Source organism: Microtus ochrogaster, linkage group LG4, assembly GCF_000317375.1.
Source record: "Microtus ochrogaster isolate Prairie Vole_2 linkage group LG4, MicOch1.0, whole genome shotgun sequence".
Classification (NCBI taxonomy): Eukaryota; Metazoa; Chordata; class Mammalia; order Rodentia; family Cricetidae; genus Microtus; species Microtus ochrogaster.
In genome coordinates, this window is record NC_022030.1 from 13,988,946 (window position 1) to 14,001,163 (window position 12,218).

The 12,218-nt window shown below is 38.9% G+C and overlaps 1 protein-coding gene across 4 annotated transcripts in view; it reads left to right on the forward strand.

Moving 5' to 3' along the window:
• The window catches only part of Utrn (utrophin), a 521,838-nt gene that overhangs the window by 221,727 nt on the left and 287,893 nt on the right, over positions 1–12,218 (forward strand). For all 4 annotated transcript variants that reach the window (XM_013351419.2, XM_026786362.1, XM_026786363.1 and 1 more), the window contains 6 exons: positions 676–867; positions 1,849–2,021; positions 5,148–5,298; positions 6,438–6,613; positions 10,093–10,228; positions 11,998–12,147. In XM_013351419.2, the coding sequence (XP_013206873.1) occupies positions 676–867; positions 1,849–2,021; positions 5,148–5,298; positions 6,438–6,613; positions 10,093–10,228; positions 11,998–12,147 (978 nt within the window). The remainder of the gene's footprint in view (positions 1–675; positions 868–1,848; positions 2,022–5,147; positions 5,299–6,437; positions 6,614–10,092; positions 10,229–11,997; positions 12,148–12,218) is intronic.

Below are 12,218 nucleotides of genomic sequence, written 5' to 3' on the forward strand. Positions count from 1 at the left end.
TTGAGTATGCTTGGAAACGTGTTTAGCTTCAGTTTTGAGCAGTGTGGCCTACAAAGTATTTAGTCTAATTGTGATATTGTGGCAGGATAATGTAAAAAGCGATCTTAAGATGGTTTATTTCCTATAGTTGACAATGTACAACTTATTTGTGTTTAATCTAATTGTGATATTGTGGCAGGATAATGTAAAAAGCGATCTTAAGATGGTTTATTTCCTATAGTTGACAATGGACAACTTATTTGTGTTTTCCTCACAGCTCAGAGAAGCAGTTGTGCTTCCTGTTTGCTGGAGAAACCACGTAGATGCCAGGGCTCATAGATAAAGACGTTAGTTTAGCTATGGGGTATGGCAACAAACTGCAGATGGAAGGGGAAATAGAGTTTGTTGAGCTTCTATAGCAGCAACGGTTAAAATAGAAAAAAATGCATTTGATACTATTGTTTCCATTAGCATTTATTAATTTTATATGATAGTGGTTTTGCTATACTTTTATGCACGTATACAATGTGTTTTGATCACATTTATCTTATCTACGGTTCTTGAAATTTTGGTTGGATTTCTAGAATGCTTCCATAAACAGTCCTGTAATTTTTTTTCTCCCTAGTTTGCTGTTACTTTTCTGGGGAGGTTTTAAGATGCCTGCATTATTTCTTTGATTTTTTTTTTTTTAAACAGACAATCTCTATCCAGCAGAGGAAAACGATTCCACTTTCTTCTGAAATTGCGTCATCGGCCCTCCCTGCGGATTATCTAGTTGAAATTAATAAAATTTTACTCACTATGGATGACATTGAATTATCGCTCAATATTCCTGAGCTGAACACCACTGTCTGCGAAGACCTCTCTTTCCAAGAAGACTCTCTGAAGGTAAAAATCTAAGTGCTGAAAGGTAGTAGCCATGGTTGATAGATACAATGTAAGGATTCCCTCCATCCTTTGGTCCTCCCTCCCCTTCTTCCCTCCCCTTTTTCCCCTTTTCCCTCCCCTTTTGGTTTATTAAAGGCAGGGCCTCCTTGGATAGCCCAGGCTAATTTGATGTTCACATCCCTCTCCCTTTGCCTGTTGGGAGCTGGGGTTCCAGGCACGAACCACCATGCTCAGATGCTATTTTACTTACTTAAGATGATCAAAATCCTTGATTGTTCCAAGTCAGTGATACTATGTGTAAATAGTGAAGCTTTACTGTGTTCACTGGAAGGATATAACAATTTTTTTTTCAATTAAAAAAATGTGTGCTTGGATTTTTCTGTACGCACAGTTATTTGCAACAACAGAGACCTTATTTTAATCAGATATAAAGTTGATAGTCACTTGTGTCAAATGATGTCAGGTCATCCATATTGATTTAAGATTGGCTAGTTGCCCGGGTGTGGAATTGCATTATTGATTGCGAGCTCAAGTTTTCAGTCCTTTGAAAGTTTCTTTTCCATATAGTTGATTGCACTTCTGTATAAAATCATAATAAAATCTCTGAAGGAACTGGCATATGTGATGGATTTGATAACTCATTTTCTCATTTAAGCTACTGTGATTAGGCATTTAAAACTCTAATTCCAGATCTAAGCCTTTCCTTACCTTCATCTAATGTTCTTAAAGCCTTTCCTACATCCTGTCCACAAGCCAGTTAGAATGTCAGGGAGGGTGCTTCCCCATCCACTAGTGTGATGGTATTCCTCACATTTCGCTAATATAGATTTTTACATAGAAAATTCCTCAGTTTGCACATGCAACAGTAATTAGCTTCACTGTTATCTTAAATGAATACTTTATGTGCAAACCTTTATCTGTTATTCTGTTTTTTTTTGTTACTTTACTGATTTCTGTTTTTATATGATGAAATATTTGCAGGATATCAAAGATCAGCTGGACAAACTTGGAGAGCAGATTGCAGTTGTTCACGAGAAACAGCCGGATGTCATCCTTGAAGCGTCTGGTCCTGAAGCCATTCAGATCAGGGACATGCTCAGTCAACTGAATGCGAAATGGGACAGAGTGAATAGGATGTACAGCGATCAGAAAGGGTGGGTGTGAGTCAAATGGATGTTTACGTAATGTAATGGCCAGTTCCTCGGTCACTGAAAGTGTCCATGTGTGTGTACGTCAGGATCATGAAAACCACTTTCTACATCTTTTCTAATATGACCTGCTTTATAAATAGAGATGAGCTCCATCCTTAAAGAGAAATGTGACCACAGGCCACAACCATTTAGAACATAATATCTTGGTAGTGTGGGAGAGTACCTTTAGTTTTAGCATAAGGAAAGTCTCTCTCTTTTATTAAAAGGGATTTTATTAATGTTTCTTTCTCCTGGATGCCATGATTAACGTGAATGAGGAGCAGAGGCAGCTTCAGATAATTGGAATTCATATTCACCAGCTTCAGATAATTGGAATCAATATATCGCACCAAGTTTTCTTTCTTTCTTTTTTTGCTCCTTAAAGTCTTCTGCCTAATAGAATATTTTGGAGCTTTTCTCTTAGTAGCCTTTGCACAGGGGCTTGTGAATAGGGTAAAAGAGAAATGGGCAAGATTTCTTTTTGGATTAGCGTGAGATAGCCCGATGAAAAGCACTGTGCAACAGGGAGGTTATCACAGAGCAATCCACTGGAAATATTCAGATACAAAAACAAGGGATCATATTGTCAGAATATTTTAGCTCTACAATTCATGTGGCTGTTCAATCATTGAAGAATAGAACTCAGCTTTGTTGCTATGTAGATTTTAAAAACGGCCTCTTTGTATAGTTAGGGAGCATGCTTATGCTCATCCTTATACGTATTTTTTGTTAGACCTGGAATAGTAGTAGTTACTTTGCTCATTGCTGATACAAATACCTAATCAAAGCAACTTAGAGAAGGAAGGTTGTTCTCGCTTATGGATTCAGGGGATTCAGTTTGCATGATTGACTAGCCATGGCTGTAGGAGGAGTCCCATTACATCAGCAATCAGGAAGTGAAGAGAGAAGAGGAAGTGGGGTAGAATAAAACCTCCAAGCCTCCTAAGAGGTATGCACTTCCTCTGTGAGGCTCTGGTTTCTTACAGTTCTACACATCCCAAACTGTACCACCAGCCGGTGATCATGTATTCAAGCACATGGGCCTATGGGCCACATTTCACATTTAAATCATAACACTTGGTTCTTTGTAAAGGGAGACTGCACTTTTGCTCTCTGGCTGCCTGGACCCATTTAGTCACATAGAAACTGTATTAATTACAACACTCTTTGTTCAATGGCTCAGGTGTATTTCTAGATAGCTCTTACATCTTAAGTTAAGCCATTTCTATTAGTCTATGTATTGCCACGTGGTCATGGCGTTACCTCATTTTGTATATGTATACTTTCCTTGGAGGCTGACTGGCATCTACTTGACTCTGCCTACTCTATCTCTGCATCTCTATTCAGATTTCCCACCTGGCTTTACTTGGCTAAGCCATTGGCTAAAACAGCTTTATTTGTTAACCAATAAAAGCAACACATATACAGAAGGACATACCACATTAGTTACTAGATAAAGACAGTTAAAAAATGAAAAGATGTTGAAACTCTTTCTCTATTATGACATGAAGTTGGCTACTGTGTCCTGCCGGTCATATTTATGAACATGCCCTTCCTTTAGAACTCTGGCTAACTTTGACAAGACTATTTCACCAGCATTATAGTGATGGGTTGCATTGCTGTCTTATTTTCTCTTCGTTGTTAGTGAGATTTGAAGATTCTATACAGCAGCGTGGCTCATCTTTTAATCCAAGGGATTGCTACTTATTGTTTCAGAATGTTTTGCTTTCTTAAAGATATTATGTATGTTTTTTGTTTATTTTGGGACTACTTGCAGTCTTTTATATGCCACTTAAACTCCAGTGTGCCTTTTGACATACAACAAGTTTAGTTTTGTAAAATTATATCTGATAGTTTTTTTCTTTTGTGATTGCATAAAATTAACCTTTTAAAAAATGTATCCTTTCCTTACATTTTTCGTAGGTGGGTAAGCAAACATGTGTTTTGAAAACAATCTTAGTTGCTTGATTTGAAATTTCCATTTAATGAGCCATCAGAATTAGATTTTGGAATGCATTATGTGGTATGGTCTAGCTCAGTAGCTGTATTCCCCAACTTTAGTATCCTGAGTACTGTCCATACACCTCAAATGATCCTTGGACATCTCTCTCTCTCTCTCTCTCTCTCTCTCTCTCTCTCTCTCTCTCTCTCTCTCTGTGTGTGTGTGTGTGTGTGTGTGTGTGTGTGTGTGTGTTTTGAGACAAGGCTTCCCTGCCCCGGAGCTCATTCTGTAGATAAGACTAGCCTCGAATTTGCAGAGCTCCACCTGCCTCTGCCTCCCAAGTGCTGAAATTAAAGGCGTACACCACCACCACCCAATGTTCTTGGACAACTTTTTGTCTATATTAAACACTGACTGGCTCTGTATTGGCTCATTTTTCTTAAACAAATGACCAATTTTTTCCCTAAGAACTTTTTATTGCACTTATTGTTTGTTGGTAATATTGTCATAAATTATAATTATGTTATTTTATATTAATTTAGTTCTGCTTCTTATGCTTTATTATGCCATCAATTTTAGTTAAGTAACTTATTTTCATTTTTAAATTATAAATTTCTTTATCTAACTTAGTAAAATTTCTCTTAAATGTTCTGGAATAATTATTCTTTCATTTGGGTTTGTTCTAACTTTAAATGAAGCCTTCAATCAGTAGTAAAACCACATACTTTTTAGGAGGATAGAATAATTAGTAATGTTTTTATGTTTCATGGTACTTAAATGGTAAGGGTACAAATTTGGGTAGATTAAAATGCCTACAATTAATCAAAAGTGGCTTTGTAAGTCAGAGAAGGCAAAAATCTTTTTAAAAAGCAGAGATAGTGTGCAGAGAGGAGGCAGAGAAATGGCGATGGAATTTGCACACTGTTTTGCATTTGGCATGAGGCTCAAAAGGTAATTAGTAAATGCAGCCTACCTTGAAATGTTTTGTAGAACCAGAAGCTGTGATTTCACTCAATTTAAACTTTAAATGAGTTGGTATTGACTGACATTATTATTATTGATTATTGTTATGATTATTAAAGAAAACCTGTTTCCAGGTAGTTCTGCAAAGCTGGGAAGCTCCTCTGATTCTGTTTCTTGTGCTCCAGTTCTTTAACCAGGACTGTGGAGGAATGGAGGCAGTTCCACCATGACCTGGAGGACCTCACACAGTGGATATCTGAAGCTGAAGACCTCCTGGTAGATACCTGTGCTCCAGATGGTAGCCTGGACCTGGAGAAAGCCAGGACACACCAGCTGGTGAGTGCTTCCTGTGTCAGGAGGGACACAACCTGTGTATGGGAAGGTTGGATGCTTGTTTCGATGTGGTTGCTAAGATATGTTACAGAAGTTGGAAACAAATCTATTGTTTTTTTTTCCACATGTGCATACATCACTGTAGTTTTTAATCACTGTCAGTTTTTGGTTCTACTCCTAGTTTGCAGTTTTGAAATTCCAAGAGCTTTGACCACCATACAATTTAGAAAGCTCGACGCATACTCACCTGGGCTTTCTGCCCTTCAACACATAGGCATCCCATTTGTGTTCATACATGTCATTGATAATTGTTTATGAAAGTACGCCATCCTCGATGGACAGGGCAAGCCTCTTGGGGACTCAGCCTTGTGAATAGATAGCACAACATCAAAGTCAGCTCTCCCAACACTAGGTCACTAAAGAGAGTAATGGAACAAGCACCCGGTCAGTCTTCCATTGCCAAAGGTGTTTCTTGCTTCACTACATTTTCAAAATGTATCTTCTGTGAACAGTTCATGGGGAGTCAAAGCAGTGCCTCTCGCCCCTGCTTGTCAACAGGGTATGCATTTTTCTTGAAAATTGGAGTGACAGATAAGTATTTAGACTTGACTTTAAAGTAGTCTTTTAATCTGTGTCTTTAAAGCTTTTGCAGCCTGAGGCAACATCTAACATCTCAATAAAGTGCACATTGAGGATTGTTTATAGATGGCTGCACATAAAAGTTGTATTTGTGCACATACATTTGTGCACATGTATATGTAAGTGCATGTGTGTGTGTTACAAGGTTCTTTTACATACTTATGTGTAAGATGATAGGCAGTTCACTTAAATCAAATGTGATTGATGCTCCTGTTTGGACGTAAACAGATGATATTTCTTTCTTGTTATTAAGGTGTCCTGTGTCAGTATATTTTGCCTGATGACATTCATAAAGATAGTTTCAATTTTCAGATACCTTTCACTTCCACATGTCCCTGGAAATGTAATTAACTTGTTCGAAATCGCGTTGTCACAAACATAAAAAGCCCTCCCAGGGATTTGTTTCTGAAGCTCTTAAATTTTTGCTGCACTATGGGGTGCATGTAAGGTATCTGGAAAATTTGATTAAGTGGAGGAAATTGATAGTGTGTAATCTGTCATAGGAACTGGAAGAGGGCATCAGCAGCCACCAGCCCAATGTTGTGGCTGTAAACCAAACTGGGGAGGCCATTGTGCACAGACTCCGCCCCTCAGATGCAACTTTCCTGAAGGATAAACTGGCGGTTTTGAACCAGCGCTGGAGCAGCCTTGTAGCTGAGGTGAAGGATCGGCAGCTCAGGTGATAATTCAGTTCTGAGCAGTTGAGGAGAGGGGGGAAATTTTCATATAAAATACATGCTATCTGATATAATACCATGATATAAGTACTGGTGACATTTAAACTTCTGCTGTCCATGTTCTTTGTGGTTGTTTTTAGGTTGTCTAGAAAAGCTCATTCTTCTGTTCAGATGTCATATGTATAAAACTTTCTTTGGGACTGGGGTGATGGCTCAGTCAATAAAATGCTGGCCATGCAAGCATGGAGCCTAGTTCAGATCTCTGGTACCCATGTGACATGTTGGAATGCTCACTTTCTGTTGCAAAGAGGTTTCTTTGATGAGGGATGAGAATTACACTTATCTAGGGGAGTAAGTATAAATACTGAATGATGCTGGCTTAGCTAAGTGACAACTGTAAGTTAATGTCCAGGTCCATAACTCACCAGCTTTTGGTAGTTGGCCAGGTTTCCAGTACAATTTTGCTGAGTGGGCCTAAAGTCCAGTAAGAGAGCTGTTGGCTGCACAGCTGGATTATATCACTATTGCATGCACCCTTAGAGTTACCTGTGCCGTGCCGGCCACCACATCGCTTCCAATCACTGTCTCCCCTCTACAAAGGAGAGCTATGACGTCAGGCAGTTTTACGAGGACTAAATGAGACAGTATTTGAAAAATATTTGTCTTAAATTTTCATGGTGAACACTTAAAATATCCATTTCTTAGAATAGTTTCTCTTAAACTCATTCTCTTGGTGTGTTCTTTCTGTATATTTATTGCTAATGGTCAATTAATTTAATCAATTTCATCAACATTCTCTGAGCTTTATGTTTAGCACTGGGGATTTAAGTATCACAAAGAACTCAGATCAAGTTTAAAGGGGAAAGACAGTGTGATTAAAGCCACAGAGACAGGAGCGATGGGCGGTGGAATTTGGCATTGATGAAGAGGGATGCTGAAGCTGAATTTCGAGACATTTGTAACAGTTTCCCATAAATTCTTTCTAGGGTGAGTCTTTGTGGTAGTCAGCTTTCTGCTGCAGTTGTGCTCAACTGAGATGAGTTATCTTATGAGGAGAGAGGCTTGGTTTGGGGTCACAGTTTTGCAGGTGTCAGTCTGTGAGTGTTTAGCCCAATTGCTTTGGCCTCATGGTGAGACATCATGGCAAGGGTGCCTGCTAGAGCAGATGACTGCTTCATAGCCAGGAAACAGAAGAGGTAAAAAGAAAATGAGGCTCCTAAGACAGATTCTCCTTCAAGGTGACAGCCTCCATGAACTGAAGACTTCCTACCAGCTCACCAGGTTTTGTTAAATTTCCACCATTGCCCGATAGCCTTACGGGCCTTTGGGGGATGTCAGAGCTACACTGTGCTAACCAGGAGACATGGGAGGTGTGATTACCACAGCCATGGCACAGGAGAGATGTGCAGAGGAAGAGGAAATGCTTCTGAACTTAGGTGCTGTGCTGGTTCCTGCCGCTGCTGGGATAGGAACAGCAGCCGCAGAAATTCCCCCACGATTTTCAGATGGCTATCTGTGGAGTCTGGTAGTCATTCCTCCCCAAAGTAACAAGATAACTTTGACACATAATTTTACTTAGTTTTTGGAAGTGCAGTGAACAATACATCCCTTTCTTAGCTTCTGATATTTTCACTTAAGCAGTATTTGTTTTCATGAATTCATGGTAAACTTCACTCTTGTTCTGTAATCTATTTGTCTTGGGGCCACCTTGGATCTCCAAGAGGTCAGCATCATTGAGCATAACCACATTGATCAGTTTGTTTTTGTATTGAGTGCCTGTAGGTCAATAGTCACACAGTTTTACAGTTTATGGTGCTATTCCTAAATAATCAATTCCTGTCCAGTGTTTGGCCAGGAATTTATAATGTGTTTCTATCCATGGGGACAATAAAGGGTACATTCTATTTAGCTAGTTTTCAGATGAAAGTCTTAGGTGACTCAAATCTGTCTTATTGAAATTGCTTGACAATATTAGTTTCTTTTATAATACTAGTTTGAAAACATGAAATTAGTCATGTTTTCAATGAACTAATTTCAACTAATTCATAAATTAGTTATGAAACACTGGAAATTTAATTTTTAATATTGCCGGAACAAAGTATTTTGGGTATCTCCAAGGTTGTTAGATGAAATATTTTAAAACTCATTTTATTTTATTTGTTTATTTTTATTTTTTTATTTTTTTTGAGACAGGGTTTCTCTGTGGCTTTGGAGCCTGTCCTGGAACTAGCTCTGTAGACCAGGCTGGTCTCGAACTCACAGAGATCCGCCTGCCTCTGCCTCCCGAGTGCTGGGACTAAAGGCGTGCTCCACCATCGCCCGGCTAAAAACTCATTTTATTATAACTTCAACCATCATCTTTAAGTGCTTCTCCTTTTTTTTAAAGCTGCATTCCTCCTTTTTAATAAAACTAAGTTAATTTTTAAGGAATTTTTATTGTTTTGAAAGTATTTCAATAGTACTAAATATTATACTTTTCCAATATGACTGTTAGATACTTAGTAACTAAAATTCTGTTATACCTACTGTATCATTATTTTATGGTTTTTATGGTTAAAAATACAAAAGGTAGCATAGACATGAATTCCTGCTAGGGATGGCACACTGTCATTTGTTAAGGGGCTGCATGCAGTTTGGAATCAGCGTCCGACTGTAGTAGCTTTAAAAATAATGACGCCACTACGCTCCAGACAGCCTTCAAACTCTTTTCTTTTTTAAATCAACAGTCTTATTTGTCACATGGGTTCTGATCGTCCTTGCGTCTTCTGACAGATGGCTGGTGTTCCTGGATGTTATTCTTACACCATTGAAAAGAACTAATTAGGAAGTCAGAGTTCTGGTTCCCTATTCCGCTCACTGCTTCCCTGGCCCCTTTAAGACTCGGGCTGTGTTTTCCCTTGATCTCCTTTTCGTAACGCATAGTTTGTATTTCTATTAGTGAACCCACCAAGCATATATATGTGTCTTTGTCTTATACTTGTAGAAGATTTCAATGCTCAGTTCTTCTCCTCATTCATATTTTTGCTGTCATATGGGTGGATCGGAGTAATACTTGCTGCCGTCGGCGAATAAAATATAAAAGGATGTTTTTCTGTCTCCATGGAGAATCAGAGAAAATTATGAATTTTTTCCTTATTATTTTATACAGGGACATTTTCATTTTTCCTTAAGTAATACTTTATTATACAATAAGAGCTGGCTTAAAAATTTCTTATTAGCTTGCCATTTAATTTTTTTCAGATGACAAGATAAGATTTTCTTTTTCCAGTGTGTCTGAATTTAATTAAGGAAAAAAGATGCTTTAGTCTTATATATAGCCTTTAGTATGATAGTCGGTATGCATGGCAATTAATATTAATTTAAAACATTTAATGTAATTACTTTATCTGTTTGTTTTATGGGGGGTCTGGATTTCCAAAACAAATGCATACTGTTCTGCTTAGTGATTTCTGTCAGCATTTTCCATGCCGTTTTCTCGTAGGCTAAAAGGAGAAAGTAAGCAAGTGGCTGGATACAGGAGAAGGCTGGATGAGCTTCTCTGCTGGCTGACAAGGGTGGAGAACTCTGTGCAGAGGAGCTTCTCCATGGACCCAGAGGAGAATCCACAGGAATTAACAGTAAGGATTTCCAGAGGCTTCTGATGCTTTTTCCCCCTTAGGAATATGATAGCTGTGGCTGAAGCGGAAAGGGAAATGAAGCTTTGTCCTTTATGGAAAGTGTGGTGAAAGATTTTTTTTTTTTTAAAACAAGCAGCCATCATTTTGTTTATGCAGAGATCAAGCAGAAGACACCTCACCATGGCCTTACTATTAGGTTCAAAGAGTTAGTAACTTAGAATACAATACAGCTACAAAGTATAGTTTTTAACTTTTAGGTTTAGAAGGAAATTGCTACTTGCTATTTATTGCAGTGACTTTTACAGGAAAATTCTGTGTTGTGCCGTTAACTCATCTCAGCTTGAAGCAGGCTTAGTGGAATCCCCCAGCAATCAGATCTTTTTCGTTTTCGTAGGCAATGGGAATTTGTAGCAGTTGCACACCTGCACATGTGCACATGCATGCACACACACTGTATAAAAATATGTGACGATGGATAGATGTCACAATACCAACTCTGTGCATACTCATGCCCACAAGCATTTGTAGTTTGTGTGCAGAATCGAGACGTTAACAGTAGAACAGTGAGCAGAATCTATGTTCCGGAGGAAATCATGGAACCGGCAAGATGATTCATCAGATAAGACATTCACCTCGATAGTCTGATGACTTCATTCAATCCTTTACCCTTGTAATAAATCTGGATGTGATAGTCTGCCTCTGTAGTATGGCATTCCTACAGCCAGATGCTAGGTAGAGACAAGAGAATTATTCAGAAGCATAAGGGCCAGCTAGCCTGGAGGACTCAGTACAAGAGAAACCCCACTTAAGTAAGGTGGGAGAAGAGAACTGACTTGCAAAACTCACCCTCTGGCCTCCACATGTATGTCCATATGCACGCGAGCGTGTGCACACGAATACACTTAATACTAACATACTCGCTTGGGCACGTGCGCATGCGCACACAGACACACTTAAAATACCAACATCAAAAGATCGTGTTTGAATGAGAAAATATATACACACGCATATAAATCTATATTTAAAAGGTAGTTACCTGTTTTGCGAAGTTTGGCTCATAGAGAAGTATGGTCCAAGTTGCAAAAGAAAGTTAGAAATGATGGGAAATATGGGGCAAACGTTTATTAATTTTTTCCCTTGATGTATGAGAATACCCAATATTTCTACTTTACCTAGAGAGCCAATAATTTTCTTTAAATGTCCTGTTTGTAAAATATTTGAAAGATTTACAAAGGATAGAACAACATGAAGATGGAAAGGTGGCGATCGGAAATGAACCTTAACAGTGTAATATATTATTATTCTGGTGAGCATGGACAGCAAATGAATGAAAACAAGAAGACATGTGATGGGCCTGGAGGGATGGCCCAGCAGGTCAGAGCACTAACTGCTCTTGCAGAGGACCTGAGTTCGATTCCCAGCACCCAGGTCGGGCAGGTTGCTTGCAATTGCCTGTAGCGCTAGCTTCAAGGAATCTGATACCTTCGTTCAGTCTCTGCATTCCATGTTCATACCTGCCTTCCAGCAATACATCTAATTAGAAATAATAATAAAAGTATGTGTTTGTACACACATATACACGAACCGGCATGATTCTCTGTTTGTGTCCTGGTGGTGAGAGTGTGTCAACACTTTCAGCAAGCTTGCTTTCGATAGAAGAATCCTGAACCCAAAATGTATAGGAAGAGTTTCCCAAGAACGTTCTTAGTATCCTTCTGTAACCTTCCCTTAGGACCTTCTAACCTCCTGTCTTCTGACGATGCTTTCAGGACTTGGCCCAAGAGATGGACGTTCAAGCTGAAAACCTCAAATGGCTGAACAGAGCAGAACGGGAAGTGCTCTCAGATAAAAATCTGAGTTTGCGCCAAAGAGACGAGCTTTCAGAAGGCTTGAGGAGCGTGAACATGACGTGGAACAAGGTGTGCATGTGGGAATTCTGTAACACTCCTCGTGTCTATTGACTTTTAGAATGATGCTTGCTTGTGTGTGT